Source organism: Pinus tabuliformis, chromosome 1_2 (assembly GCF_031772625.1).
Source record: "Pinus tabuliformis cultivar Carrire ecotype Pingquan chromosome 1_2, CPIR1, whole genome shotgun sequence".
Lineage (NCBI taxonomy): Eukaryota > Viridiplantae > Streptophyta > Pinopsida > Pinales > Pinaceae > Pinus > Pinus tabuliformis.
Window position 1 is genome coordinate 995922284 of NC_142298.1, and position 27448 is coordinate 995949731.

Sequence of the window (27448 nt, forward strand, 5' to 3'; positions counted from 1 at the left end):
CAAACACCATAGACATGTAAGATCGCATACTTCCCTATATTATTTGTAAGAGCCCTAAATTCAAAATTTAACAAGGTCTAACAAATTCATGTTCAGGAAAACTGTGAAGCCTTTCTATTCGATATTTAACAGAGTTTAACAATATTTCTACTCACAAATATGAAATTTTAATACAAATTATCTATTCTTCTATTGAGTATTGAGCACCAACCTGTCTGCTCTATCGCGACTCCTGCACCTGCTGCGTGACCAAAAGACCGAAACCACCCAGCCAAACTGAGCATAACCTCGATACTCAGTCCAGTGAGCTTCTCAATTGAAGCACATTGTTCCCCCGTGCCCAGCAACCTCAGAACAAGTAAGGCTCCTTCCCACTGTGCTTCTTCCCACTGTCCCCGATTCTTCGTTCTTCCTCCTTTCTTCCTTCTTCTTGGTTTTCCCGGTTCAGCCCCCTCTAAAAATTTTGTCTACCTCTATATGTAGCTTTCCTTGGCAGTGACCGCCCTCTTCACCAGTGATCCCACTGTTTCCCATCGTAGTGATAGCTTTTTCCTTTATGAACGTGAGTCATAATTCTTTACAGATGTATTTATCTTATATTTAGGGTTTAGTTTAATTTAAATGCCTTAGGTTCATATTAAATTCTTTTATTTTGATTTACTTTATCATTTTAATAATTTATTAATATTGTAGGATATATAATTATATAACCATATATAAAAATTAACTTAATTTTTTTACATCTATTTCTTTATAACCCTTTTAACTTTATACTTTTTTTTTAAATTTATATCATTGGTATTTGCTCATTAATTATGATGCATTAAGCAATATGCGTGTTAATGGGTGAAGGTAACTTCTATTTGAAGGTGTGTCATGATATTCAACATTTATAGTTAATTTTAAAATATAAATACTAGTGCAGTGCATGCGATACATGCATATGTAGCTATCATATGCATGCATCGTATGCATGCTAATATTCTTGTGCTCTCTATATTAAAAATGGGTCATTATATACACTCCTCCTTCAAAAAACTTCGTCCCGAAGTTAGGGTTTTATCGTATACCAATACTTATTTTAGTGATCAGTACATTCTTGTTAGGGTTGTATATCGAGATTAAATTCTTATTTAATGTGAGAACACTATAAATTGATGTTTTGAATACTTTTAGGTTTATAACTTTAATGATCATGTTTTTACTTCATCAGGTTCCCTAGGCTATCACAAAATCATCCTATCATTCTTAATCTCTTCCACTCCCATCCTATCCGTCCTCTACTGGAGTATGCCATGGCATCAGTTATACTGACCTAACCATTCATAAACTCCAAGGATAACAGTGTCGGCTATACCGACCTGATCCCTAGTAGGCATCTGGCAGTCATCATCACACGTCTAGAGGAGCGTGACTCGCACAGTCCTCCCATGACTCCAGGGTTCGGAGGATAAATGGTGGGCAACACCTCCACAGTAGAATCAGGGTTAATACCCTATCATGGAATTTCTTTGAGCCTTAATTGTTCTGAGGTTTTTGTCATCACGCGGTCATTTTGGTAACGAATATTATCTGCAATCATAAACACTTGTCCATGCATTTATAAGATGTGCATTAACATATTCAAAACAAATAGCTTATATATAATTCACATATATCAACTATAGTATAATATACTTTTTCATATTCTATTCATGTCATTAACTTTCATATTAAAATGTAATCATTCTTTGATTTCTATCTCATCAATCATATTGATATGCATAAATGAAACAAAATTATAATATCTTAATTCCCATCAGAAGCAAAATTACTCAAATATTCTATGCATTCTTAATAAACTCTCATCTATGATATTCATATGTGAGTTCATATAACATACTTGGCTATGTGTAACCAATATATTTGTAAGTTCATTTTCACATCAAGTAGTCAAGTGTATTCATTATTTTATTTCCATCTCATCATTCATGTTGATACGTAAAATAAAAATAAAATTATAGATATCACATCCATAACATAAGTCATGATTTATATAGGTATCCATGTACCAGCAATGTTAAGCATAATAATTTGAAATCATTCTTTCGTGTATTGATTGTGCATGAGACTTATGGCTTTGGATTGCTAACTAACACTTGATATTTGATCTTACCGGCACCTATTGTTATGTCCCAAACATTCATTGATCTGTATGTTTTTGCTCCAGTAACAACTAGCTGGGTTATTATCTTACTTGGTAACAAAATGCATCATATGGATAGTCATTAGTAAAGACAGATCTCAATTCATTCCTTTTAACAATAATGTTGTTTGTTGTGCTCTCTTTATATAGTTTGAAATACCTAGATCAAAGCATGGTATGCAACAACATTGGGGACATATCTTGTACTCAACATTTCCTCTAACAGTAATACACCATACATTGCTCTATGTTTAAATGGTAGTACTCTTTCAATACCTCGGCCCTATAGGTTGTATTTATACTCATGGAACCTGTGCTCAGGTTGTATTCATCAATTATAAGGACTGCTAAATTAGGTCTGAATGTTGTCCCAACAATCATTCCTCGAAAAGCTAGTGCAAAATGTCATGCCAAAGTGATAAGCATTGCACATAAATTTCCTTTCTCTGTCCTGAAGCCCATGTCTTGTATCGAGTTCCAATGCTTTTGTTCACAACAGAAAATATGTAGCTTTATGACCTTTTCTTGCTTCTTATTTTTTTTATTTTTTTATTTTTTACAATATCACTTATAGTTAATTGTACTAGTTTTAATATTCGTTCTACAAATTCACTAGTCCATAGGTATTCTTGTGGCATTTGGACCCTGCCATGACCTCTAAAGAATCCACTTCGCTAGATCCTTTGTACCTTTCCATTGTACCTCTAGTGTCTATATTTATTTATTTATTTATTTTATTTTATAAATTCAACATGTATTCCCATGGTTGTTTTAGATTTATGCCTCACTTTGCTATAGAAGCACCTTTGCCTCCCCTGTCCGTATACTTCTGTTTGCCCATCATTTTCATCAAGTCAATGCTCTCAGACTTTACCACAACAGAAGATAAGGCACATAACCTATTAATTGGAACCAATTGCATTGCTATGTCGACATCATTTTATATTTCAAACAAATTATCCATTAAGTCCCAATCTTTATCCTTTACCCAAGATATGGGAATCTTTTGAAGAATCTGAGTTCAACTTTTTACCTGTGAATTCAATTATTCTCTCCATAATGTTAAATTCTACATATTCATGAATTAATTCGCCACTTAGTTTAATTGGAAGTGTTCTTTTAAGGATTTATGAGGCAGAATCAACAATGGTAAGGTTATGACATGCTCCAATAATATATGGAACCAAAATAGTGAATTGGGTCCAGGAAGTTGTTTCCTTAACATTATAACAGGGATTGAAGATATTTTCTAGGAAGCATGGAATGTTGTAGAGGGATCAGGTATTCAATTTGATCTGGCTACTTACAATGTCCTCATCATTTTCTTAAGTAAGCAAAGGATAGCAACAGATCTTATGATGAGACGTACCAAGATAGATTTATAATTGATCATAGTCATAGCATAGCCCAAGTGATTTCACAATTTGTGATCCACTATTATGATAGTGAACGGCTTGTTCACATGCCTTTTCAGATTGTAAGTTGGCAAAACCTGCAATGTCTGTGTTGCCACTTCTTCATAACCTGGGTAATTAGAACTACATGTTATTACACAGAATGCACTTCCAACAGACAAATGCTTTTCAAGTGATGTTTTTCGTTTGTGTGGATAAGAATGACCATCTTCTTTTAATTCATGTGCTTGTATTGCAGATGATGTTTTTCTTATGCATAAATAGATTTACTTGGCTCAGTAATGTCTTTATTGTATAACATAGTACCCACTGAAGTTGTCCTGGGGAAACAATGTAGCCTTGAAATATCCTCTGGTTCTTGAACTTCAGAGGCCATAAATCGACTTGTTACACTGCCCATGTAAATTATCTCAGCTTTCTCCATAGAAAAAGCTAGTTTACCGTTATATGCATGTGTCCTATTTTCACTAGTCTATGGCAACATAGAAGATGACTCCTCTTCTCTCTGACTCAAGCTTGCTGACGACACGTTTGTAACACTTACCTGGCATATTCAGGAATTTTTCTTTTCCAAACACACTCATTATCGTTCTCCGTTTCCACATCTATGACTGCAAACTCCTTTTCCATGACATTTTTTTATACAGATCCTGAATCTTTCAACAATCATTATTTTCATTGTGCCTGTTAACTTGAATTTTGGTCAGATATTTTCGTTTGGTAAGCACATGAGCAGTCTGAAAATCTCTAAAATCCATCAAGAATTGACTACTGTCTTTTCATTGTCATTTCCTTAAATATTGATTATTAATATTTATTATGTTTGTAACATTTCCATCTCCTTAAAATTTGTTTTGTCCTCAAAGCAAAAGTAATGGGGATATTGAAAACATTCAAAGGTAATAAGGAGTAAAGCATTCACTCATAAGACCTAGCATCATTCTTTTCAGCCAAAATAGTAGATTGTTGAGTATTCTATATTTCATATAGATCATGCAATTTTTCTATATGCAGTTCAAATAGCAACTGACCAAACGATTATTATAAGAAAATTGTAATCAGTCGATGCCAAAGTCAGCATAACTCCCAGTAGTTATAATCATGACAGGAGTAGCTTACTAGAGCCTTGAAAAATCAAAGTTTATAAAGATAATTTCTGATGAGCTCTAAAATTTTTGAAACTCAACTGATTAAAAGTCCAACTTGGTTTATCTACAATGAAATCATAGTCTAGTTAAAAGTTTCGTACTCAAAAAGGAGAATACTAATTCTATTGCATATGCTTGCTAAATTAACAGCTGTCTAAAGTACGTAAAATCATGATTCAATCAAATTGAAGCTTGCATAAGCCTTTACACTGCAAGCTATATGAGGTTACAGCAAAACAATATAAATTACACTGAAATTACGTACCGAACACCTTCACGAATTAAGGCCTTTCCACATCACAAAATCCAGATTAAATAATAATAATAACAGTAATAAAATTCCAACCCATATATATATATATATATTCAATTTTATTTAAATAAGAGTTATTAAATTCATTTATTTTGGTCACCATTATAGCACTGAGGTTGCACTTGATAAACAAAATCACAGATTTGAAGCTCCCCACTAACCGGATCCCAAATACATATGAAACCAACAATAAATATATATAATAGTAAAATCTTCATTGTTCAAATAAAAGTACATAACTGGAACAGTTTGTCACAACAGATCTTGCAATATGAATTTTTTTTTTTTTTTTTTTGCAATTTATTTGCTTAAATCCCAGATATATAGTCACAAGTAATTACCATGATTAGAAATGATTCTATCATCTATTGGAATTTCAACAATCCGACTTCTACAAATTACAAGCTTCTCCATGCGTAAGAGAAAATTCAATATCAGTAGTAATAGATGTTATAAAAGACTGTTTTGTATTATCAACTCATTTATAATTTTATAGGTGACATTAAGCTCCTTCAAATTGTTGATCCTGGTGACCTCAAAGAAAGAGTGGAGAGAACAGTAAAAGATCTGAAGGAAGCTAGAGAAATGCACCGAATCCTTCATGTTGGTGGAAATGATGGATCTCCAGAAGTTTTTTAGGATCATCCACAATTGAAAATCATTGTTGAAGATTGACTTGTCCCAAAATTATAAATTATAAATAAGAATAGCATTCCATGGCATTTCAATGAAGTTAAGATAAGCCCCTCTCTCTCTCTATATATATATAATATCATCCACAATAATAAACCTCAAAACTAATACAAACTTACTCTATTTTAATTGAGTAACTTCTACCATTATTACGCTAATGAACCATCGCCAAAGGAGATGTCAAGTCAGGTCTCAAGTCAATACGTTTATTTTATTGACGCCTAGATTCCCTATCTCCCATTCACTACAACGATGTTTCCAAGTCTTCATTACCGTGAGATATTTTCCTACTACACCCATAGTATCTTATGGGTTTCACCTCTCTATCTCTCATTCATTTGTTAATGTGGACTCTCTTTTAACTTTTCCAGAAAACTTCGATTTCACTCTTTCTTTCTTTTTTTCTTATTTTGTAAAATATTAAAATAGAAGTAATTGTTCTCATTAAAAATGAGAATGAAAATGTGGCGTGATTCCCAGAGATACAGTGGAGCACAATAAAACAAAGTTACACTTATCTTCTGTTTTTTTTTTTTTTTTTGAAGTGTTTAATATCTAAAGGCACAGTGAACCTACCCGCTATCAAAAGATAACAGAAAAAAAAAAAAAATATATATATATATATATCGAGATAACAGAAATATAAATACACATATATCGAGCTAACAGAAATATATATATATATATATATCGAGAAAAGAGGGGCTCAGAAAATAATTCTCAGAAAATTGAGCTCCGCTATGAAAGCAACACATCTTGGCCAAAATTTTAAAGAGGAAATATATGTAAATATATGGATATACAGACAAAGTAAAGAGGGCAGTAAAATTTCAGCAAGAAATCGTGGAGCGAAAAGGCATTTTGGCCGGAATTTTAGGCAAGAACAAACATACGTAGAGATCCACACGCTTTAAAGTTTGGCGAAAGGAGCGTGATGCTATGAGAAGATATTTAGAATATATATACATAGAGAACACACAGTAAAGTTTGGTAAAGGTAATGCAGTGATGCGAAAGCGAGAAGGGAAAAATAAATAAATTAATTAATATATATATTTAGTCATTTCTCGCTATTCAAAGTTATGAGGAATCATAATAAAATGGAACACAAACTCCATGATACTCTGTAATGTATTACAGGAAAAATTGTATCTATTATATTTTAAAGAAAGGAAAATTTTGTTAATATATAGATTCATGCATTATGCCAGATCGTTCTCTAGGAAATAATATTCAATTAGAAATACACGACACGGTTGCAAAGTCGACTCAGATTAGGGCATAAATTATGACTAATGAATATCACAAATCTCCCAAATTTGATGGTTACAAATAAAATAGATTTGGTCATAGACTGTCGTAAGGTAAACATGACAATTTGGCTAACTCTCCAGTCAACCCTTGTGGACACCTTTCATTCGATGCCGTCCAAAGGAAGGGGTCCGACCGCTTCCGAGAACTGCTCTCTTGCTACTTGAGAATTACTCTCAGTGGCAACATGCTAAGTCAACTAGCTAGAATTAACTTTTCTATTATGCTACGTCAGTAAAACCTGAAAATTTAATGAATTTATTTCCATGGTCAAATCCTGGCAGCGCGAAAGTCAGTTATTCTAATGGGTATGCAACAAAGTCTTTTATTCAAAACGTATCCTTTTACTTTTTCACACTTTTGAAAATACGTTCAAAACCGACAATGACTTCGGAGTGTCTAACTCTAAATCTGCCATTATTTGCCATTTGATGTATGATATTGCAGCCAGAAAAGCTTCGGCATTAGAGGTGACCGCAACTATCTAGGATTTATGTTGTTTTAAATTATCTACAAAACTTTTGATTATCTTTCTCAGACGGTGCTGTGCTGGTATTATCGTTAGGGAACTCCAGTGAGAGAAGAAATTGTCACAAATTTGTGAATATTCACAGATACTCTGTGTACTGTCTTTGAGAAAATTCTTCTTTGGATTTGTCGGTGTGGCATAAAAACGTAATCACAGCAATGGAACTAAAAAGGAGAGAAGCTATAGTAATCTAAATAGAGCTAATTTAATCACAAAGTGCACAGAATACTGTGGAAACAGTAGTATATGACACAGTTTGCATACTCAGTGATAAAAATACAGTGGGTCTACAATAAGATATGATCTCAACAACCTTGGTAAGGTCCGAGAGTTTGCAACCTGGCTCTGATACCAAATGTAAGAGCCCTAAATTTAGAATTTAACAAGGTCTAACAAATTCATGTTCAGGAAAACTGTGAAGCCTTTCAATTCGATATTTAATAGAGTTTAACAATATTTCTACTCACAAAATATGAAATTTCAATACAAATTATCTATTATTCTATTGAGTATTGAGCACCAACCTGTCTGCTGTGTCGCGACTCCTGCTCCTGCTGCGTGACCAAAAGACCGAAACCACCCAGCCAAACTGAGCATAACCTCGATACTCAGTCCAGTGAGCTTCTCAATTGAAGCACATTGTTCCCCCGTGCCCAGCAACCTCAGAATAAGTAAGGCTCCTTCCCATTGTCCTCCGATTCTTCGTTCTTCCTCCTTTCTTCCTTCTTCTTGATTTTCCCGGTTCAGCCCCCTTCTAAAAATCCTGTCTACCTCTATATGTAGCTTTCCTTGGCAATGACCACCCTCTTCACCAGCAATCCCACCGTTTCCCATTGTAGTGACAGCTTTTTCCTTTATGAACATGAGTCATAATTCTTTACAACTGCATTTATCTTATATTTAGGGTTTAGTTTAATTTAAATGCCTTAGGTTCACATTAAATTTTTTTATTTTGATTTACTTTATCATTTTAATAATTCATTAATATTGTAGTATATATAATTATATAACCATATATAAAAATTAACTTAATTTTTTTACATCTATTTCTTTATAACCCTTTTAACTGTATACTTTTTTTAAAATTTATACCATTGATATTTGCTCATTAATTATGATGCATTAAGCAATATGCGTGTTAATGGGTGAAGGTAACTTCTATTTGAAAGTGTGTCATGATATTCAACATTTATAGTTAATTTTTAGAATATAAATACTAGTGCAGTGCATGCGATACATGCATATGTAGCTATCATATGCATGCATCGTATGCATGCTAATATTCTTGTGCTCTCTATATCAAAAATGGGTCATTACATTATTTTAACTTAGTTGTCAATGTTTCTAGGATCATCTACATGGTTCATTCTATAGTTTTCCTTGTATAACCTAACAAACTCACCTTGAGAGTAAGTAGCATGATGTAAGATAAATCCATTTGAATAGTGCCACCCAAATCTTCCATCCACTTTCATGACAACAACATTCCCTAAGTCAGAGGCACATCCAACACCACAATGTCCATACTCAAGAATACATCAAGATGTGTTGCAAGGTGAACTTGCAAATCCTTAATCAACTTGATGGATGGGATCTCACAAGAGTCAAAAGCACAGATATTCTTGTAAGGTCATGAAGTTCTAAGTCCCATCTTCTTAGCCACCTGTAAGCTCATGACAGCGACCATAACCCCTGAATCTATCATGCAATTATGAAGGATCTAGTCGTTTGCAATTAATGACACTCGGAATGGCTTGTTTAATGGATTGTTGCTAGGTTTATTAAACATGGCAGATGTGAGAAACATAGGGGTATCCTCACTTTGATTCGTACAGAAATGGTAACTCCAAATTACTTCTTCGACTCTTGGCTCTTCAAAACTCTGGGCCTTCCTATTTGACTTCTAAAGGTGGGGACCTTGACAACCTTAGTGAAATAAATAGGCACTTGAGCATTATTTCCCCATCCAGAGATATGTACATCCAATTCAGTGCACTAAAGACTAGGAGGGTCTACTACCTTTTTAAAAGAAGAGGATGCTTGATTGGACGAGTAGACAAAATTTTGAGCTAGGTTTGGGTTTGGATAGGGTGTTTCTTTGGATTTGTGTCCAAAAGTTCTCTTTAAAATGTTCAACATATATTTGTTTAAGGTCATCATCGAAAGGGATCCTACCCAACAACCTAGTAGCTTTATCCTTCTAGGTTCAGGTTCATCAAAACATCTACTAATACCCTCAAAAGAAGTTATAGCGCATGTGTTTCGGAAACTAGACCCTTTAGGCTTTGCTTGCATTGTATGCCTCTGCAAAAGCCTAGTAGGTGAACTCAGAGTGGAAGGTATTGCACACCCTACAGAAAATATGACTAAATTGCTCAAGGGTGTTGTTAGACTCCAAAGGATTATGAGGTTTATGACCTTGGTATGGAGGTTTAAGGGCATTTTTAGGAGGGAAACTATTTATGGGTTGGAAAGATGGTTGACCACACTCCATTTGAACTACTTTGTTTTGAACAACTTGATGACTTTGCATCATTTCCCTCATGGACAACTACAATTCTTTAATTTGGTGAGTTAATTGTGACATAGAGTCATCTGAGTTGGATGTTGTAGGCTTGTCTTTGTTCTTAGATTTCTCGGTTTGCAATTTGGTTCTAGGTTCTAAAAGCGTTGGCATGTCTAGCATATTTGCTAGAGTGCTACTCTCATCTATGTTCTTTGTGTTAGTTTTAACAACATTAATAACATTTGGTTTTGTGAGGTTTAAGTTAAAAGCAAAGATTCCTTTGAAATCCTGAAGGTAATAAGCTAGGAGAGCCATTTTTGGAAGGCCTACAATCTTGAGGTATGTCTTGAACTACCATATCAAACCTAACATTGAATTTATCAATATTCTCATTTTCTCTTCTTTTAAGCTCATGTAATGCATTCAACAAAAATCTAGGATCCTTTGTTTCAAACCATTTTTCAAAAATCTTGGTTTTAATTTTTTCAAAGCCACTAATGTTATTAGTAGGCAAACTAGCAAACCGTCTAGCAATATCACCATTGAAAGCAAGAATAAAACATTTCATAGCTACATCTTCCTGATGTACTTTCAATCCTTCCATCATTGGAGTGAAAGATTCCCAAAAATCATGTGTGGAAACCAAATGATCCCCCTTGAATATTGGTAACTTATCAAAATTATTGGGGAGGTCATGGGGTTGGCCTGCCATTTGAGTTATTCAAATCAGTTAACCAAGGTAAAGCCACCTTGTTATTGTGAGATGTGTTCTGCTGAGATCTAATTGGAACTAAAGATTCTTGACTTTCAAAGAATTCTCTAAGTGAAAGTAAAGAAGAACGAGATGCAATTAAATTATGTTCCCTACTCTTGGCTTTAATTTTTATTCTTTGATAAAATAACTCAGGATCGAGAACAAAAACCAACTCACCTTGGGTTGATGACCTTGTTGTGTACATTTTTGTTTGCTTTGGTTTAGTTGAAGCACTCTCAGTCGGAGTCGTCTGATTAGATCCTGCAGGTTAGTATTTTACAATGAGCTCATCAAAATACAAAAATAAATAAAATCTTACCCAAGTGGATCAACATTGTACAGAACCAGGTTGAAATACCTTCTCCCTAAAAATGGCGCTAAAAAATGTTACCAATCTTTTTAGCAGGGATGTTAAGGTGCCAGCCTTGCTAGATGGGCACACAGAGCAGGAACCCGCTGTCACCTTTGCCCAAGCCCCTGTTATTTAGGTCCAACACGCCCAAAACAGCGAAGGGATGAGTCCCTAAATATCCCCTAGCAACTCCGGTTTATATCCAATGCCTTATATAGAGTCAATGGGATGTGAAGTTGTTCTTGATCTATCTACTATTTTACATAAAAACAGTGCTACAAACAGCGTAGATTTCTAACTACAGATGTTAGTAGCCAAAATATATCAAAGATATGGCATATGACCTAAGGATTTTGGTCTACTAAATTTATTCTAACCAAATATATGAGTATTTATCAGTTATGATGTCTAGTTAGGTAGTTATAGGTGAGAATAGTTTGTTGTCATGTATGACACACTGTAAAACCTGCGTAAAAATGCAGGACAACAACCTATTTTGTTTAATCAACCAATCCACTGTGAAAAACACCTCTAGGGAGTTACCCTAAAGTGTGGAATGATTAGAAGGTGATTATAGAGGCTTTGGGGCCTCTCCTGTATTAAATTGAAACTGAAAATGCAATTTCTAGCTAACTGGAAATTGATTTTCAGATTTCTCAGTTATGTTTATTAACTGAGAAATTTTCCATAAAATTGTTTAATGATTTAAACACCTAGAAAATGAAAGAAAATGAACTTAACATAAGAAATGTGACTGTAAATTAATTTAAAGTTGAAAATATCAAGTTCTAGTGTAGTATATTCCCCTGTAGGCCTATAGAACTTGTATATGGTGGCTAAAACGTAAGTCTAGCAAACAGAAAGCCCTCTTTACCTATTGATCTGCAACCATGAGGCTAGATACAAGTGTGAAATAACGAAAATATGAACTTGTATCAAGATGGGGATTAGATCTAAAAAATTTGCTAACTTTCGCCAAGTTATAATTTGTTGTAAATTGCTATGAAAGTAAAAACAATAAGTAAATCATACCCTAATTGCATAAAATAAAAAGGAGAATTTGAAAAGAAAAAAAATTGGTTGTTGAAGCTATACATGTGCCTTAGAGTCTCACCCTTTGTTGGAGTGCAAAGTAGATGTTCCTCTAAGTCACTAAGCTCAGTTCTTGTCCAGGGAGTGGATTTGGTCCTTTCGGAAATTGCCTCCACTACAATTTAATTCACTTTGCAACTTTCAATCTTCCTTGGGAGCAGCGTTCTCTTTGTGGCATCTCCAACCTCTTTCCTCTGTGTGCGGAAAAATATAAAATACCTGAAATAGTAAAACCCCCCTTCAAAGTAATTGAAAACCCTTAGATTGATTCACCTGTAAAACCAAAACAAATAAGTGGGAATACCCTTGTTTTTTGCCCCCATGTGTATTAACTCCTCCATGGAAGAGAACATTAGTCTTAGGGTAAATTTAATTTTTAGCAAGATGGAATTAGAATTTAAAAAATAATGCCCAATAGAATAGCAAGAAAAAGAACTTCAACAAAAACCACCCCAAAATTATACAAAATGTACAAGAGTTTGCAAAATAGATTAACTCTTTTTATTAGATAGCACTTGTCTCAAGTGAACAACTACAATAGAGGAGAGCCTAGTCTTTCATAGAAAAACCTCTAATGGCTAGTTAACTGCTAGTAAGACTTGTTAGTGTTTGTAGCATCAGATGGTGTTCTATTCTTAACTTTGTGGAGAGGCTAAAATACATGATTTCTCTAGAACCGAGAAATCGTTTCTAAAAATTCCACCTAGAGATAGCTCAATTACATTAATTGATCAATAAATAAAAATGCCTAAGTATAACTTAGGAAAATCGATTAATTAATGGGAATTAATTGAAAAATGTGAGAATTCTCTAGAAACTCACATGTACCGACTTAGAAATGATCTCAGTCATTGATATGGACTTAATCGTGGTCATTGGTGATCCAACTAGAGATTATAAGAGGAGGTTGATCGGGTTGGAGAAAAACACACTTGAGTTTTAGTTCCTTGATAGAAATCGAGCTTCGCAGTTGCAGTGATTTCGCAGAGAAGAGTTCGAGCCAGAGAGGAGATACAGGGACAGTGAGTCTAAAGGAGGATTTTCAATTCCGAAGAGGCAGTGGGAGGAGGTCGAGTTAGGAGGTTGCGCAAGCACTGTGTAGTAGCCTCAACAAGGCAGTTCGATTTGGCTAAGTAGGAGGAGGATTCAATTGCCGGAGGTTGGAATAATTTTCCAGAGGGACGAAGAATTCTTTCTAGAGAAACAGTAATCAGTCAAAGGCAGATTCAAGGTAGAGTTGGATTGAGTGTGTGAGTGATTACGCAAGGCTTGCACAGAAGCTACGCAGAGGGGTCCAAGTTAGCCAGTTTGAGTGGCCAGATTGAGTCCGATTGCTTGTGGAGGAGGGTAAACTTCTCTCAGTGGCTTTTGCCAGTATTTCTCTTAGATTGGATTGTGAGTTGGGCATCTATAGATTGTACTTAGAATTTCATTGCTGCATAATAATAAAACTCTCATTTGTTGCACTGGTTTTCCCGCATTGGGTTTTTCTGGAGGCAATTGTCCAAAAATAATTGTCAATTTTTTGTGTGTGCTCTCTATATTTCTCATTTCCAGTGTTTTATTTTTCACAACGGTTTTATGGTGAAAACTTTAGGTGTGATTTCATTCGTTATTTGTCGTAGAAAATAAATTGTGTTTAATTTTTAATCAATTGGAAGAATAATTTCCAATTGTTGTAATAGATTAAAATTTCACATGGTATCAGAGCAAGTTTGATCAAACAAGGAGCTTAGAGGCGAAAGGAGGAAATCGCTCAAATTCAGAGGGAGTCTAGCAACTTGATTTCTAGGTCTGCGTAGGGACTATGCAGGTAGTGCGAATTGCTAGATAGGGGGTCGAATTTCCAGTTGCAGAGTGCAGGAAGGGTCAATTTATTCGAGAAGTGATTCCAACAAGAAGAGGTAAGTAGATCAAGATTTTCGAAGAGTGGATTCTTGATATGGGAATAGTTAATTTGCAACAGTGATTGTAGTAGCAGATTAGTGTTGGGTGGAAGAGAAATTGCACACACCGAGGGATTTTCTCAAAGGGTTTCCATATCCAAGTCATTTAGAGGAAATCCAAAATATTTAGTTGCAAAGGCAGAACCAGTAGGTAGAACTGTGCATTCCAGAAAGGAGTGTGAATTGTAGAACAGGTAGCCAAGAAAGAGAGGAGGAGATTCTTGTTTATATCCCAATTATAAGTTTTGCAGAAGATGGCCTCGGTAGGGATTAGAGATTAGGACAGATTGGATGGTGCATCCAACTACATAATTTGGAAGGCCAAGATGTCATTTCTATTGGATGAGTTTGGTTCGAAGACGTACGCAGAATGAGCTATAGTTGTACCTACAAATCTGCAACAACTAGACAACTATAATAAAGAGATGGCCAAGGTGAAGCGGTTGATCCTTGATGGAGTCCGGGATCATATAGTTTCACTCTTAGTGGCCAAGAATATGGCCAAAGAAATGTAGGATGCTCTCACAGCACTATACCATAATTCTTCCAAGAATCGAAATATGATCTTGAAGGAGAAGCTGAGAACCACTAAGGATGCAGAAGAGAGAAGGAGTTACCCCCTATCTCACCAGAATTCAAGATATCTGAAATGAGTTATCTGTAGTTGGAGAGACGCCACAAGAAGTTGAACTGGTGCATGTAACCATCAATGGTTTCACCAAGGAGTGGGCTACTTTCGTCCAAGGCATTATTGGACGAGATCAGTGACAAGAGTGGGATTGTTTGTGGGCAGATTTCACGCAGGAGATGTGACTTGCTCTAGTCAAGAGTAGTCTCGGTGGCAGCAGTAGAGGATAGAAGCGCGTGAAGGAGGACGAGAATGTAGCCCATGCATCAAAGGGAATGGCAAAGAAAGGTCCCAGTCAGGGACAAGGCTCACAGGGAGGTGAAAAGAAGAAGGACCTGTCAAAGGTTCATATCTATGGTTGATTCTCACAATGGTGAGCAAATGGTTGCTAGAAGAGATGCTTTGGTCATTTGGCAAGGGAAACAAAATTATGATTGGTTTGGATCCTATTCTTGGCATTGCCCCGTCTCCTTTCTACAATATTGACTTTATTTTTGCATTACATAATAGAGGTATTTTTTTTCTTGGATCAAGCCATTACTCAAAGGCAGTGGAATTTTCCCTATCCGATATGGAAGACTGCAGTGGAGATTGGGCTATCGGGTGAACATGAGTCAACCTGGAACCACCTTATACAGATATTTAAAGATGTTGGCTTCGTTCTAAAGTGTTGGGTGACCCTCTGGTGTGGAATGGTGTTTTGAAGCAGGACACGGTGGTGGTCTCAAAGGTTTATCAGCACATCTCAAAATTTGCAAATCCAATAAATAATATATGTTGCTACAAGAAAGCTTGGAGATGGAAAGTTCCTTGTAAAGTGGTCATTTTTTGTTGGATGGTTTGGCATTAAAAAATCCTTACTTGGGATAGCATTTGTAAAAGGGGTTTCTCAAGCCCAGGGTGGTGTGTATTCTGTCATACGACTATGGAGGACGTTAATACAGTGCCCCTTGTCAGGGGAGGTATGGGGGTGTATCATGAAACAAGTACAGATTCTCAACTGTTTGCTTTCAATTCTTTAGAGTCTTGTTTCAAGTGGTAGTTTGATAGGAAAGGGAGATTCGAAGTTTTACCCCTCTTCACAGTATGGGAAATTTGGAAGGTTAGAAATTTGGCTAATTTTTAAGACAAGCCTCCCATGATCCACAGTATATGTTCCAAAATTTTGGTTTGGTTAATAGATGGTGGGCCTTCCAGGCGAAATGATTGTTTCCTTAGATATTTGTCTCCCCCATTATAGGTGTTTTTTCTTGCTGGGTTTTTTGATGGTGCGGCCCGTGATAGCAATTGTGGTTATGGAGTGTGGTTGAGAATAAATATCCATATACACTTTCTATTTTACTAGTTTGGTGGTTCTAGCACTAATCAAAAGGTGGAGTTACTAGCACTCTAGGGTCTGTTGGTTGCAGCAAAGCATCTCCGAATCAGAACTCTCTCAGTTTACGGAGACTCCAAATATATCATAGATGTGGTGTTTGGGCAATCCACTTTCTCATCTCCTTCCTTGACTGCGTGGATGGATTGCATCAAGCTTCTGGAGTGATCCTTTGAGCGCATCACTCTCACACACGTCTTCGGACAATCTCTCTAAACAAGGATTGGTCGTTTCTTTGAGCTCGATCCATTACAGATTTTATGTGGAGGGAAAGTAGATGTCAGAAGGAAGCTTGGAAGTCCCATAATTGTTTCTCCCAAATACATGATCTTTTATCACTCTGTTTTGATTTTTATTCCCTAAATATTAGTATGGTACTCCTTATTTTATAGTTGATCTGTATTTCTTTTGTATTCTCAGATGGGCACTATCATTTAACTTAGATATCTTTAGTTTTGTTTTCGAGATGCTTGATAATATGAGGCAATTTGGATAGTGACCTTTGGTACTAAACTATTTTGCATCTCTACTTTTTAGCCTACATACTAGTCAAATTTCTGATGCTTTTGAGTAGACATCAAGTTATCCATCTGATATATGGATTTCTGGACATTTTAGTACATGTATAGGAACTGCCTATCTTAATAGAAGTGCCAGCATTTCTTTCCTTCTGAAAAGAAAAAAATAAATAAAATAAAATCTTCTTTGTTTTTAAATTAATTTAAATTAATAAATTTATGTTTTAAATTGTCTTACTCTTTTAGTATTCTCAATTGATATAACAATTTTATTTAATGATTCTTGTTATGAGCGAGAAAATTTTGCTTTAAATCATTTCTTTAAAAAAAAAATTAACTCCTATAATTTCACCTCTTCATCAATCTAATTTGAACAAAATTTATTATTTTCTGAATATTCTCTAATCCAAATTTCTTTTAAATATTAATATTCTTGAAGCCAAAAAAAGTATTTTTACTATCTTTAATATATTTTTTTAATTAATTTTTACCTTTTTATCTACTTTCATAATTTGGCCCTTTAAAATAATAATATTCTTGAAAATTAATAATATTCTTGAATCTAAAAATATTTTTAATATAATTAGTTAATTTGACCTTCTTTCATGATTTAACCTTTTAATTGCTTTAAATATTTTTTTAATATTCTATATTCTTTCTTTTATTAAAATAAATCAAAATAAAATTATTCCATTTCGTTTTTAATATTTTATATTCTTGCTTGTATTGACTTTTTCAAATAATAGTATAAATTCTCTCTCTGTGCATAATTTAATACTTATATTCCTCCTTGAATTGACCCTAACAAACAATTTAGTATATAATTAAATCTCTTTCTTTTAATATTCGTATCAATTTCCCCGGATGCGGGTGATCGCTAGACATGTGGCACACAAGGATCGTCCAAAGGGCAGGTGTCCGCCCGGACGAGCCAAGCATGACGGAAGGACACGCATTCATTCCACCACCCTGCAGCATTTAAGGAGGGGAGTAAAGAAGGTTGACAGAGGAGTCCTGTCGACATTCAAGGCGAGTCTTGAGAAGCGCATCATGGCGCTTCATAACAGCATTCTCCCAGACATTCTTCCGCCATTCCTTCCTGCAACTGTTTCGTTCTCGCCGGAGGTGACGGAGGTTCTGAACTTTGATTGTGAATGTGGGTGTGTTGCTGCGGAAGAGTGGGGCAATTGGCAAGCTCACAAGCATGCCAATTGCGCCTCTGAGAATTTGGTAACGCCTCTCTGTATGCGTCTTTCGTTAGCTCCTGCTCTGGCTTCGTTAGAAGGTGAGGGGACTCAGAGCTTCAGCTCGTATCCGCGTCCATTGTTAGGTCCTGTTCTGGCTTCGTTAGAAGGTGTGGAGGCACAGAGTCTCAGCTCTCAATCAAACATTAAGAAAGAGGGTCAAGGCTCTGCTGCCACTGCTCTCGGCAATTGGGAAACTCAGACCTGGTCTGGCAGTATTTCTAGGCCGACAACACTGTTTCACTGTGGAATTGAGCGCTCTGCTCATAAGACCAGCATGCATCGCACTCGGGGAAGAGGCAGCGGCGGCAGGGGTGGATATAGTGGCAGAGCCCCCTCGACTTCTTCCTCAATTGAGGAAACCTCTGAATGCAGAAGGCCGAGGGGTAGGCCCCCGGGCAGAGGCAGATTGGGGGAACCTCCTGCGCGCATGGATTGTGGGCACACGGAACACCCAATGGTGAGATACCGCCTCCCCTGCACCTTAGCCAATTCTACTTTCTTTGTGACTGTCTCTGTTGAGCATTGTAGCAATCCCTGGGAAGATGAGGACGACAACCCTCGGGCCAACCCTCCGCGTGTTCCTGGGATCGTTCCCATGGTGGATATGGAATTCCCTGCTGTTGAGATGATGCGGCCCTTACATGACCCGGGAGCGAGCCTGAGAGAGCCTGTTGGTGACTCAGGCGCTGGCCCAAGCGACCGTGGAGCGCGCAACCTTGGCAAGGCTATCCTACAGCCTCCACGCTGCAAGGCAGAAGATGAGCCGCAGACCACTGACGAAGATTGACATGCCCAGCTCGCACTCCAGGTTCTACAGCAAGAATTTTTCTCAGTCTGCTTCCTATGCGGTTATATATGAGTCTGTCACTCTGTCTCTATGTAATTGTGTCGGTTTTATGTTATCTCTGTTCTGTGTCGATGTTCTGCAAGTGTTTATGTCCATGTGTCAGCTGCATGAATGTGGCCCTAAGTCTTTATCCATGTGTCCTCTGTCCATGTGTCCTATGCAATTCTGGCAAGAATTCTCAAGTGTCTACTGTCTGTCCACGGACAAATTTTACAGGGCCGCGGCCCCGTTGTAATTTTCACAATGTAACTCTGCTCTTGCTGTAATATAATAGTTTAGTATTACTTAGAAAAAAAAAATATTCGTATCAATTTAATCTTTTTTAATATTCATATCAATTTAATCTTTTTTAATATTTGTGTCAATTTAATCTTTTTTCTTATTAAAAGTCAATATTAATCATTGATTTCTTCATTATTCTCTCCCTAACAGTCATATAATTTTTCAACCTCTTACGGTCATATTTTAATGCCATCTATTTCGTTGTGTCTATCTCTCTTCACATCAGATGTTAAGCTTGAAGCCCCTAAAGATGGGTGAAGGGTTCACCCGAAACGTTGGATCTCAACAGTCTCCAAAAATCTTCATCAACAAAATTGTAAATAATTAGGGATACAAAGATGGAGTGGTTATTGGATAATTAAGCAAAGAGTCAATTATATAAAATTGATTGCACAAGTCTTACAGAAATATCATGAAGTGTGGAGTTACGCCTTCTGGTTTGACATGTTTTATAGGCTAATTGCTCTAAATTTAGAGAGAATTCAAGTATCCTATTTGTTCACCAATTACTAGGAAACATTCAGAGATGGTAGTTGTTCATTTCCAAAATATATATATATATATAGATATTTCAAATTTTATTTTAGATGAACCATTTAACATCCATATTAACATTTTTTTAGGCATATCTTCATTGAAGCTCAATTCAAAAGTTTCAAATTGAAGATTGAAAATGATACTAGTTTAAGCACTAGCTCATGTTGCCATACCAGTATAATTAATCAAACTTGTGATTGGGAGGGAAAATGTTAGATTATGAGCCCTTAGACAATCACAAAATCCAAGACCACATTCTTATGAGTTGTTATTCTTATCTAGTGATGAGGTGTTGTCATTATCCATTGATGAGTTCTCAATGAGATCTAGATCTAGAGGTGGTTAGATCCATGTACTATAAATTGATATTATGTGATCGATACAATTGTTGAGAATGGATTAAATCCTTTTCTACGATTTCTTGTCTTGTTATCCTTGTGTTCTATTTCTTAATACTCTCATGAGCTCTATAGTGAAACTAGGAGGTGGAACAAGACTTATAACACTTTGGGAAGAAAGAATGTATGAAGTTTGTAATTCTAACAAAGTAGAAGATGAAAAACATTTTCTTTTGGAGTTAATATCCTATAAAGAGATTATCTCTTTTTTCAACACATTTATAATATCATTGATATTTATATTGTATTAACCAACGAAACTCAAAGTGAGCTCAACAATCTTATTTGCAAGTTATTTGGTCTTAAAAACAACATAATAAAATAGGGTAATTAACTTTTTTTGGGGTTAAGGTTCAATAGATCAATGTTGATTATAATTGATAATAATGCCATCATGGCCATTGTTGCAATCATCTATCAAAATGCAAATTCTTCAAAAGCAAATGTAAAAATGCCTACTGGTATCAACAAAAGGCATAATGTGTATCTTAGACAAAACCAAAACTAATTAGAAATTTGAAAACTCTATTAAATTTCTAACAAGATAGACAACGTACTCAACCTTTGGATCACGTATTGGTATTATCATGGCCTTGTGTTCATACACTTTTGGTATTGTCATATCTGTGAATATATAGCATGTATGATTGTTCTTAAGTTCAAATGCATAACTTTTGTATTATGAAATATTATCCTCGTATTTTCATTGCTTATTTTGAATTTAAGATTCCTACATATTGAAAGTCCAAATAATGTGAATAAGTTTTGATACATGAAGCAATACTGGGTTCAACATAATGTGAATAATTTCGTACTGCAAATAAATTTAGAACAGTTTGTGAACTTGATGCTTGAAATAGTTAAGAAAAGTTGTGAACTGGATGCCTAAAATAGTTGCAGACATACATGTAGATGCCTGGAAGGCTTCTAATGAACCAATAGATGTGTTATTCTCCCTTGAGTTATATACATAGATGCTCTTTTGAGGAGTGTGTGCAAATTCTCGTTACTCAGACAATTTGGTTTTGGCACAGGTGTTAATGGACCATTGGGGAAAAAGATGGACAATACGAAAACTCGTAATGAGATTGGATGGGAACCAAAGTATCGAAGCTTCGCTGAATTTCTTCGTATTTCAAGTTAGATGGAATTTTATATCGTTCCAGTGGCTGGCTGTTTAAGCACTCGGCCCAAGAATTTATTGTAAACTTAAAAGTCGCGGGGGACAGGACATCGATAGTTTCGTTGATGGATTTGTTAGGTGCATTTGATTTTTGTCATAGGATAATGGAAGAGTAACTTGTTTCATATCTAAAGAGTGGTCCCTTTGTTTCCAAGCCATCATTCATGGTTCTCCAGGCACTATAAATATTGGAAGAAATCATACTATGTAGAGTGTATGTGTGGCTTATGAAAGACTTTCATGTACTAGTTGTCTGGAGGCACAAATCCTCCATCTTATATTAGATTGACACTGGAAAGTATTAATGCTTTGCGATTAACAAGGACGCCGTTTTTTCTATGACATGGAACGTTGGCATTGCTTTAGTAGATGGAAACATAAATAATTTGCTTTAGTAATTTGAAACATAAATAATCTGTTTCGTTATCCATAAGGAGTTTATATTTTGACCTACTGATGTACAGTGGGGGACTTTGTCGCTCTCGAACTGGGTTGAAATTTTGTCTAGTAACATGCATAGCTTCGGATGGCTTCGGTTGACCATACTAGATGTTTAAACTTTATAGTTTGCTTTATAACTTACGAGTGTGAAAAAGAAAATGTCAATCACATTAATGTTTTAATCTGATGCAGTGATTTATAACTGTGATCAACAAACTGCGTCAATTTATTGTCGCGTTGATATTGAACTTTGTGGTAACACCTTTTTTCCCTTTCTTTATCTAATAATCTTGTAACTGTCAAATATCTCCACTTGATCACCATCTCAGACACTTAAACATATCATTATGCATAGAAAAATTTCTATGATATCGTAAATTCCAACTATTTCTTTGATATCGTAAATTCCAACTATATGTAGTATTTTGCATGAACCAGTGTGTATGACATTCTGGTTAATTTTCTTGTGGCTTTCTTTTTCTCAGTCTGGTTAATTTTCTTGTGGCTTTCTTTTTTCAGCCCAGTTAATCTAGAGTAGGGATGTTCACGATCAAGACATGGTTATGGATTTTTATATAATTGCATGTATTATTTCAAATTTGCATGGAGATTATGGAAGTTGTTAGCATATGGGCATGTTCCTCTTGATTGCTTTATTTAGAAGCACGATCAAAGCCTGTGCAACGTCGTTCTATTGGTTATGATATTTGTACAATTTTAATATTTTACAATAATTGTTCTAAACTACATTCGCGTAGAATTATGATGTATTTTTGTTCACTTTGGTTAATGAATTAGATTACTATATTTATAATATAAATTTTAATAAATAAATAAATCTCAAATATGATAAAGTATTTTTGATAATACCATGTGTATAATATAGTTTTCCAAACCAAAAAAAATTGCATATTCAATATGATCTTTTTGTGTTGTGTTGTGGTGTAGCAATAAATGGACACTGCAATGTAGCTATTCACCAATGAGGTGTTATATATATAAAAGTAAGGATAATAAATTTTTCATTATTTATATAAATAACTTAGTTTGAATACAATATATCTTATAGTTATGATATTCATATATGTTATCTATTTTCAAGCATTTAAATTTTTTATATCATTTACACAGCCAATCATTTTATGTTTTCGTTGATTTTATACTTATCCAAACTTTGTTTGAACCAAATATTCTTATTAGTGGACCATGTAACTTCAAATGCATCATTATATATCTAAATGTGAACTAGAAATTGGATTATATTTGACATTAATTAATTCATTAACATTTTCTACCCCTTTGGTTTAACGTGTGATATACCAACTCATTAGTACTTAAAGTGGTACTTTTAAGAAGCCATTGTATGAACATCTCATGGTTAAATTAATATATTCAATTTCTCAATTAAAAATTAATAATTCTCTTACTATCATTGTGAAAGAAAAAAATGTGTGAGAAATTTTCTCAATAGCAAAATGAATACATTTATTTTCCATGAGTTGTGATCGATAGGAATGGCCTAATTTCCTAAGCAAGATACATTAGTCCCAAAAGGGATTTTGTTTTTAATTATTGGTTTGCATTGAGTGTTAATCGTTTATTGAGGCACATGGAGATCAAATGATGTTCATGGGTGGCTGTTGTGTGATGGTTAGGTTTGTTCGTCATTTTTTCCCAACATAAGTTGTCAATGGTCACTTCAATGCACATAATGGGACTCATCAAACTTTTGTTTGTGATTTGTTAGAGGATGAGGTTCATCTACATGAACTTGACTGGAGAATTTTGGATTGTATAGAATATTCAATAGATGGATTGAATCCAATTGTAGTCAATAAGATACATATTCTTAAGTTTAGTTTGGTAGTCCCATGGCGTTTTCATCTTCAATGGTTTCCCTAAGTCTAGTCATTACATTTATGTTCTTCATAATGAGGGGGTTATGATGTATTATGTCTTGGAAAAGCCTCACATTAATTATTTTCATGTTTTACATCCACTTCACATAGTTGTCATGCTTACATACTATTTTCCCTCTTAAATTATCCTTCTTCATCCTCTCTTTTAGTAGTTCCACCTTGTTTCTCAACATATACCCATTGACTTTATCTATTCATATGCTACAACTAATGCTTCTTGTCTCTCCCATTTCATCACTATATGTTACATCCTTCCTATTGTGATTTCTAAACATGACTTCTTACTTTATACACTTTGAGGCATGACCCTTGGATGGTATTCCCACACCACTCACTATCCTAAAACACATCATTGCTCAAGTTTTCACTCTAAGAAGTTGGTATGACAATGACTACAGGATCATGCATAAACATCTTTAATTTTTCATCAACATTGACTCATGCTTCTAAGGTATGAGTTACTTATTACCACATTTCACACAATTTTCTTGTGGCATACTCCCTCCCAAGAAATTCAACGCCCCTTATCATTGATTCTCACATTTGGTTATGTTACGAGACCTCTCTTTATAATGATCTTAACCATTCCTTAATTATAGGTTCCTTTCCTTATCTTCTCTTTATATTGGTTGAACGAAGAGAGTTATCTGAAAGCTTGGTACTAAGAAAATCTCACAACAATGAGAGGTTATAAGAAATATTTATTAAGCATGGTGTTGACCACCTAGTTGTCACTCTTGCAAATCTCTTTAAGGAGGTCATTTTGTCAATTTTTCCTCCTTCAGTGACCCGGCATATTATCTATTGTTTTGAAAAGTTCAAGGATCATTTAAGCTTATACAATTTGGCACACTTTTACCAAAATTTTATGATACTTGTATAGATATACTCCTATCTAATTTAATGGGTCATTTAATTAGGGGATAAGTAGGGTTTATGAAATATTATAAAATTGTTTCTCATGTTTTTTTATTGTTGGGTGTATTCTTTGCATAGTTTGTTCCATGTATGGTATGTTGCATTAACCTGTCCCCTTTGTCTAGGGTTTCAAAGGTGGAATCTTCGAAAATAACAATAATAATAGAATTGATTGTTTTTTGTGCGCTTTTGGTTTGTTTTAAGTGTACGATTTGGTCAATGGTATTTTATCCCATTGTAATTATGTTGATAGACGTGTCCATCTTTTAATAGGGCTTCTAGAATTTTAATTTAATTATCAATATTATTAGGCGGATGGTAGAGATTTAACCTCCATAGAATAGTCTAGAATATTCTTAGTAACATACATAAATCAAAGACTAAGAATTGTTTCCAAAGAAGTTATGCATTTTATGTCCTTTTAATTAAATTCATGTTGATAGCATTGGATGTTGCCAACATGCAAGGGTTCTCCTCAATATGAAGTCCAAATTAGACTTAACATCGTTTGGAATAGGAACCCCATCTGGATATTAGACCTGGCCACCATTGCAAGAGATCTTATAGGTATGTCTTGGTTGCAAAACATACATAAGAGATCATGCGCATAACTTTGGGGACAACAAGTGTGTAAGCTTTTTGAAACACCGATTCCCAAGTGTAAAGGGAGTTTCCACGAAAGGGAGTTAAGAGGTGGGCCTCTAATAGAAAAGTAGTATTACTTTCCTAAGAGATACACATAAGAGAAATAGAAGGAGAATCATTAATTAATGTACAAAATAGTTCACAAGATAATTGTTGGGTCTCCAAAATGACATTCTCTTTTACCCTCATTTCCATTATTTTACCATATTCCATAACTCTTTACCATATTTTGTACCTCTATAACCGGCTACATTAATAACCATTTTCATGATCATATGGGTTTATCATTATTATTTTCAAACTCATTTATTTTAAATATTTTAAAAGAATTTATGATTAAATATTAGGAAATTAACATGTTTTCATATATATGTAAAAGGGTATGAAATTTACGATATTTTAGGCCTCTGAAGATTCTAGAAGGGTCATATTTCTCTACTCAACCACAAATTCGAATTTCAATTCCAACTCATGAAAAGTTGTGGAATAATTGTAGAATATTTGGATCATTGACTAAGCGCATTCAAAGGAGAGGAATCATGGATGTTTTGATATGTCTTCTAAAGATGTGTGAGAAGAATTGTATCTCATATTTTTAGGTAATTGGTTGTAACCACAAGATATAGTTGTGGATCCATATTTATTGATTAGTTATTTTAAGTTTTGTATAAATAAGAGTGCATCATTCATACAAATGGTTCTAGATTTCAGAGTTTCATCCAAGATGTAATTTGTAAAGTGATGATAGAGAAGAAGAGAGCTGAATTGCTATGATATCTTGGGAGCTTTTCTCCCACTTCATTTTATGGAATACATATTGCTTCTTTAATCTCCAAGCTTCAATAGTCGTTCAATGTGCTTGCTGAGAAGTGGAGAGCTCCCATCAACCATAGTTCGCACACCTTTTTCATTTGTTGTACATATTGGTAACATTGTGTAATTATGTTATTTCAATTATTTTCATTTTAAGTAAGTGTGATTTTCAATCCAGTGAGTGTGATTTTCATTTTAAACAAGTGTGATTTTCATTTTAAGCAAGTGTGGTTTCGTTTATGCAAGTTTAGTTTATTTTTTTTATGTTATTTTGATTCATGTTGTTTTGTTAAGATTGATTTAATTTATTTATGTTTGATTTGGATTGGATTGGATTGGATTGATTTAATTTGCTTTGTAATTAGTTTCAAGTTTCTTGCATTAGATTAATATATTCTAAGAAATAATCACTTAGTACATATAGTACACGTATGCCTTATCAGTTCATGAACCCTGGGTTGCCAATTTAATGACAGAGATTTAATTCACAATTAAATCACCCAACATTTTTGGCATCGTTGATGGGGAGGTATACATAGGTGCTTATTTTGAAAGTTTAGACAACTCATGATAGTCGCATTAATTCTTAAATGCATGGTTAAAAGCATATTAAAATCATTTATGATGCATATTCAATAATTTTTCAATACTTTAAACTAATATGTGTGCGAGACATGAATTATCAACCAGTTGGAGTAATTCATGGAATGTCCTTCCAAGAACTTTCTTGAATCCTAGCAACAGCAGGAATCTCTGCCTGTCAGGAAGAGTATATTTTAACTGCATTTAAAAACTTGTCTATCTCTCCACCTCCACAAGAAGATCTTCAAGTCTCTTTTGATTTCTCTTGTCAATCTGTTGAAAAGACTCAAAAATCATGGAATACTTTTGATGGGGTGCAACCACTAGAATCTAAGATTGAAGAATGCATAATAAAGGAGGATATTCAATGTGATCTAAACCAAGAAAAGAATCAGGAATGTCATAGCTTTATTGAAAGATGGTTTCTATCATGGATCAAGTCACATCACCCTTTCATTATTGCTTATTGATTGCATTATCAAAATAATTGGCCTTTCATGCTTTGATGTACTTTAATGCATATTTTCAAACCTAAGCATAAATATCTTTTTACTCTTGTTATGCACATGGTTACACTGGAAATATGCATACACTTGAACCAATTTTTCTATTTCCAGTAGAGTAGGACAAAATCAATAAATAAAACCAAGTTTGGTGATGTTTTTAAGTTTTTTTGTTAAGTTAGATTTTATTTTATTTGCAATTTTATTTTTGGTGGTGCAGTAAGAGCCACCTCACTTACTAATCATTTTGCAGGAAAATCTAGAAAGAGAGGAGAACAAACAGAGTTTTGAGAGCCAAAATTTGAAGTTAGAGATTGAATCCTTCCTTTTTTTTCATTTTTTTTTTTATATATATTTCAAAAAATAAAG

The 27448-nt window shown here is 34.6% G+C and overlaps 1 protein-coding gene across 1 annotated transcript in view; it reads left to right on the forward strand.

The window, feature by feature from the left end:
* The window catches only part of LOC149209415 (uncharacterized), a 309539-nt gene extending 287942 nt beyond the window's left edge, over positions 1 to 21597 (forward strand). The window contains exon 9 of the mRNA XM_089396368.1: positions 21110 to 21597. Coding sequence (XP_089252494.1) covers positions 21110 to 21219 — 110 coding nt within the window. The 3' untranslated portion in view covers positions 21220 to 21597. The remainder of the gene's footprint in view (positions 1 to 21109) is intronic.
* Positions 21598 to 27448: the final 5851 nt, after the last annotated feature.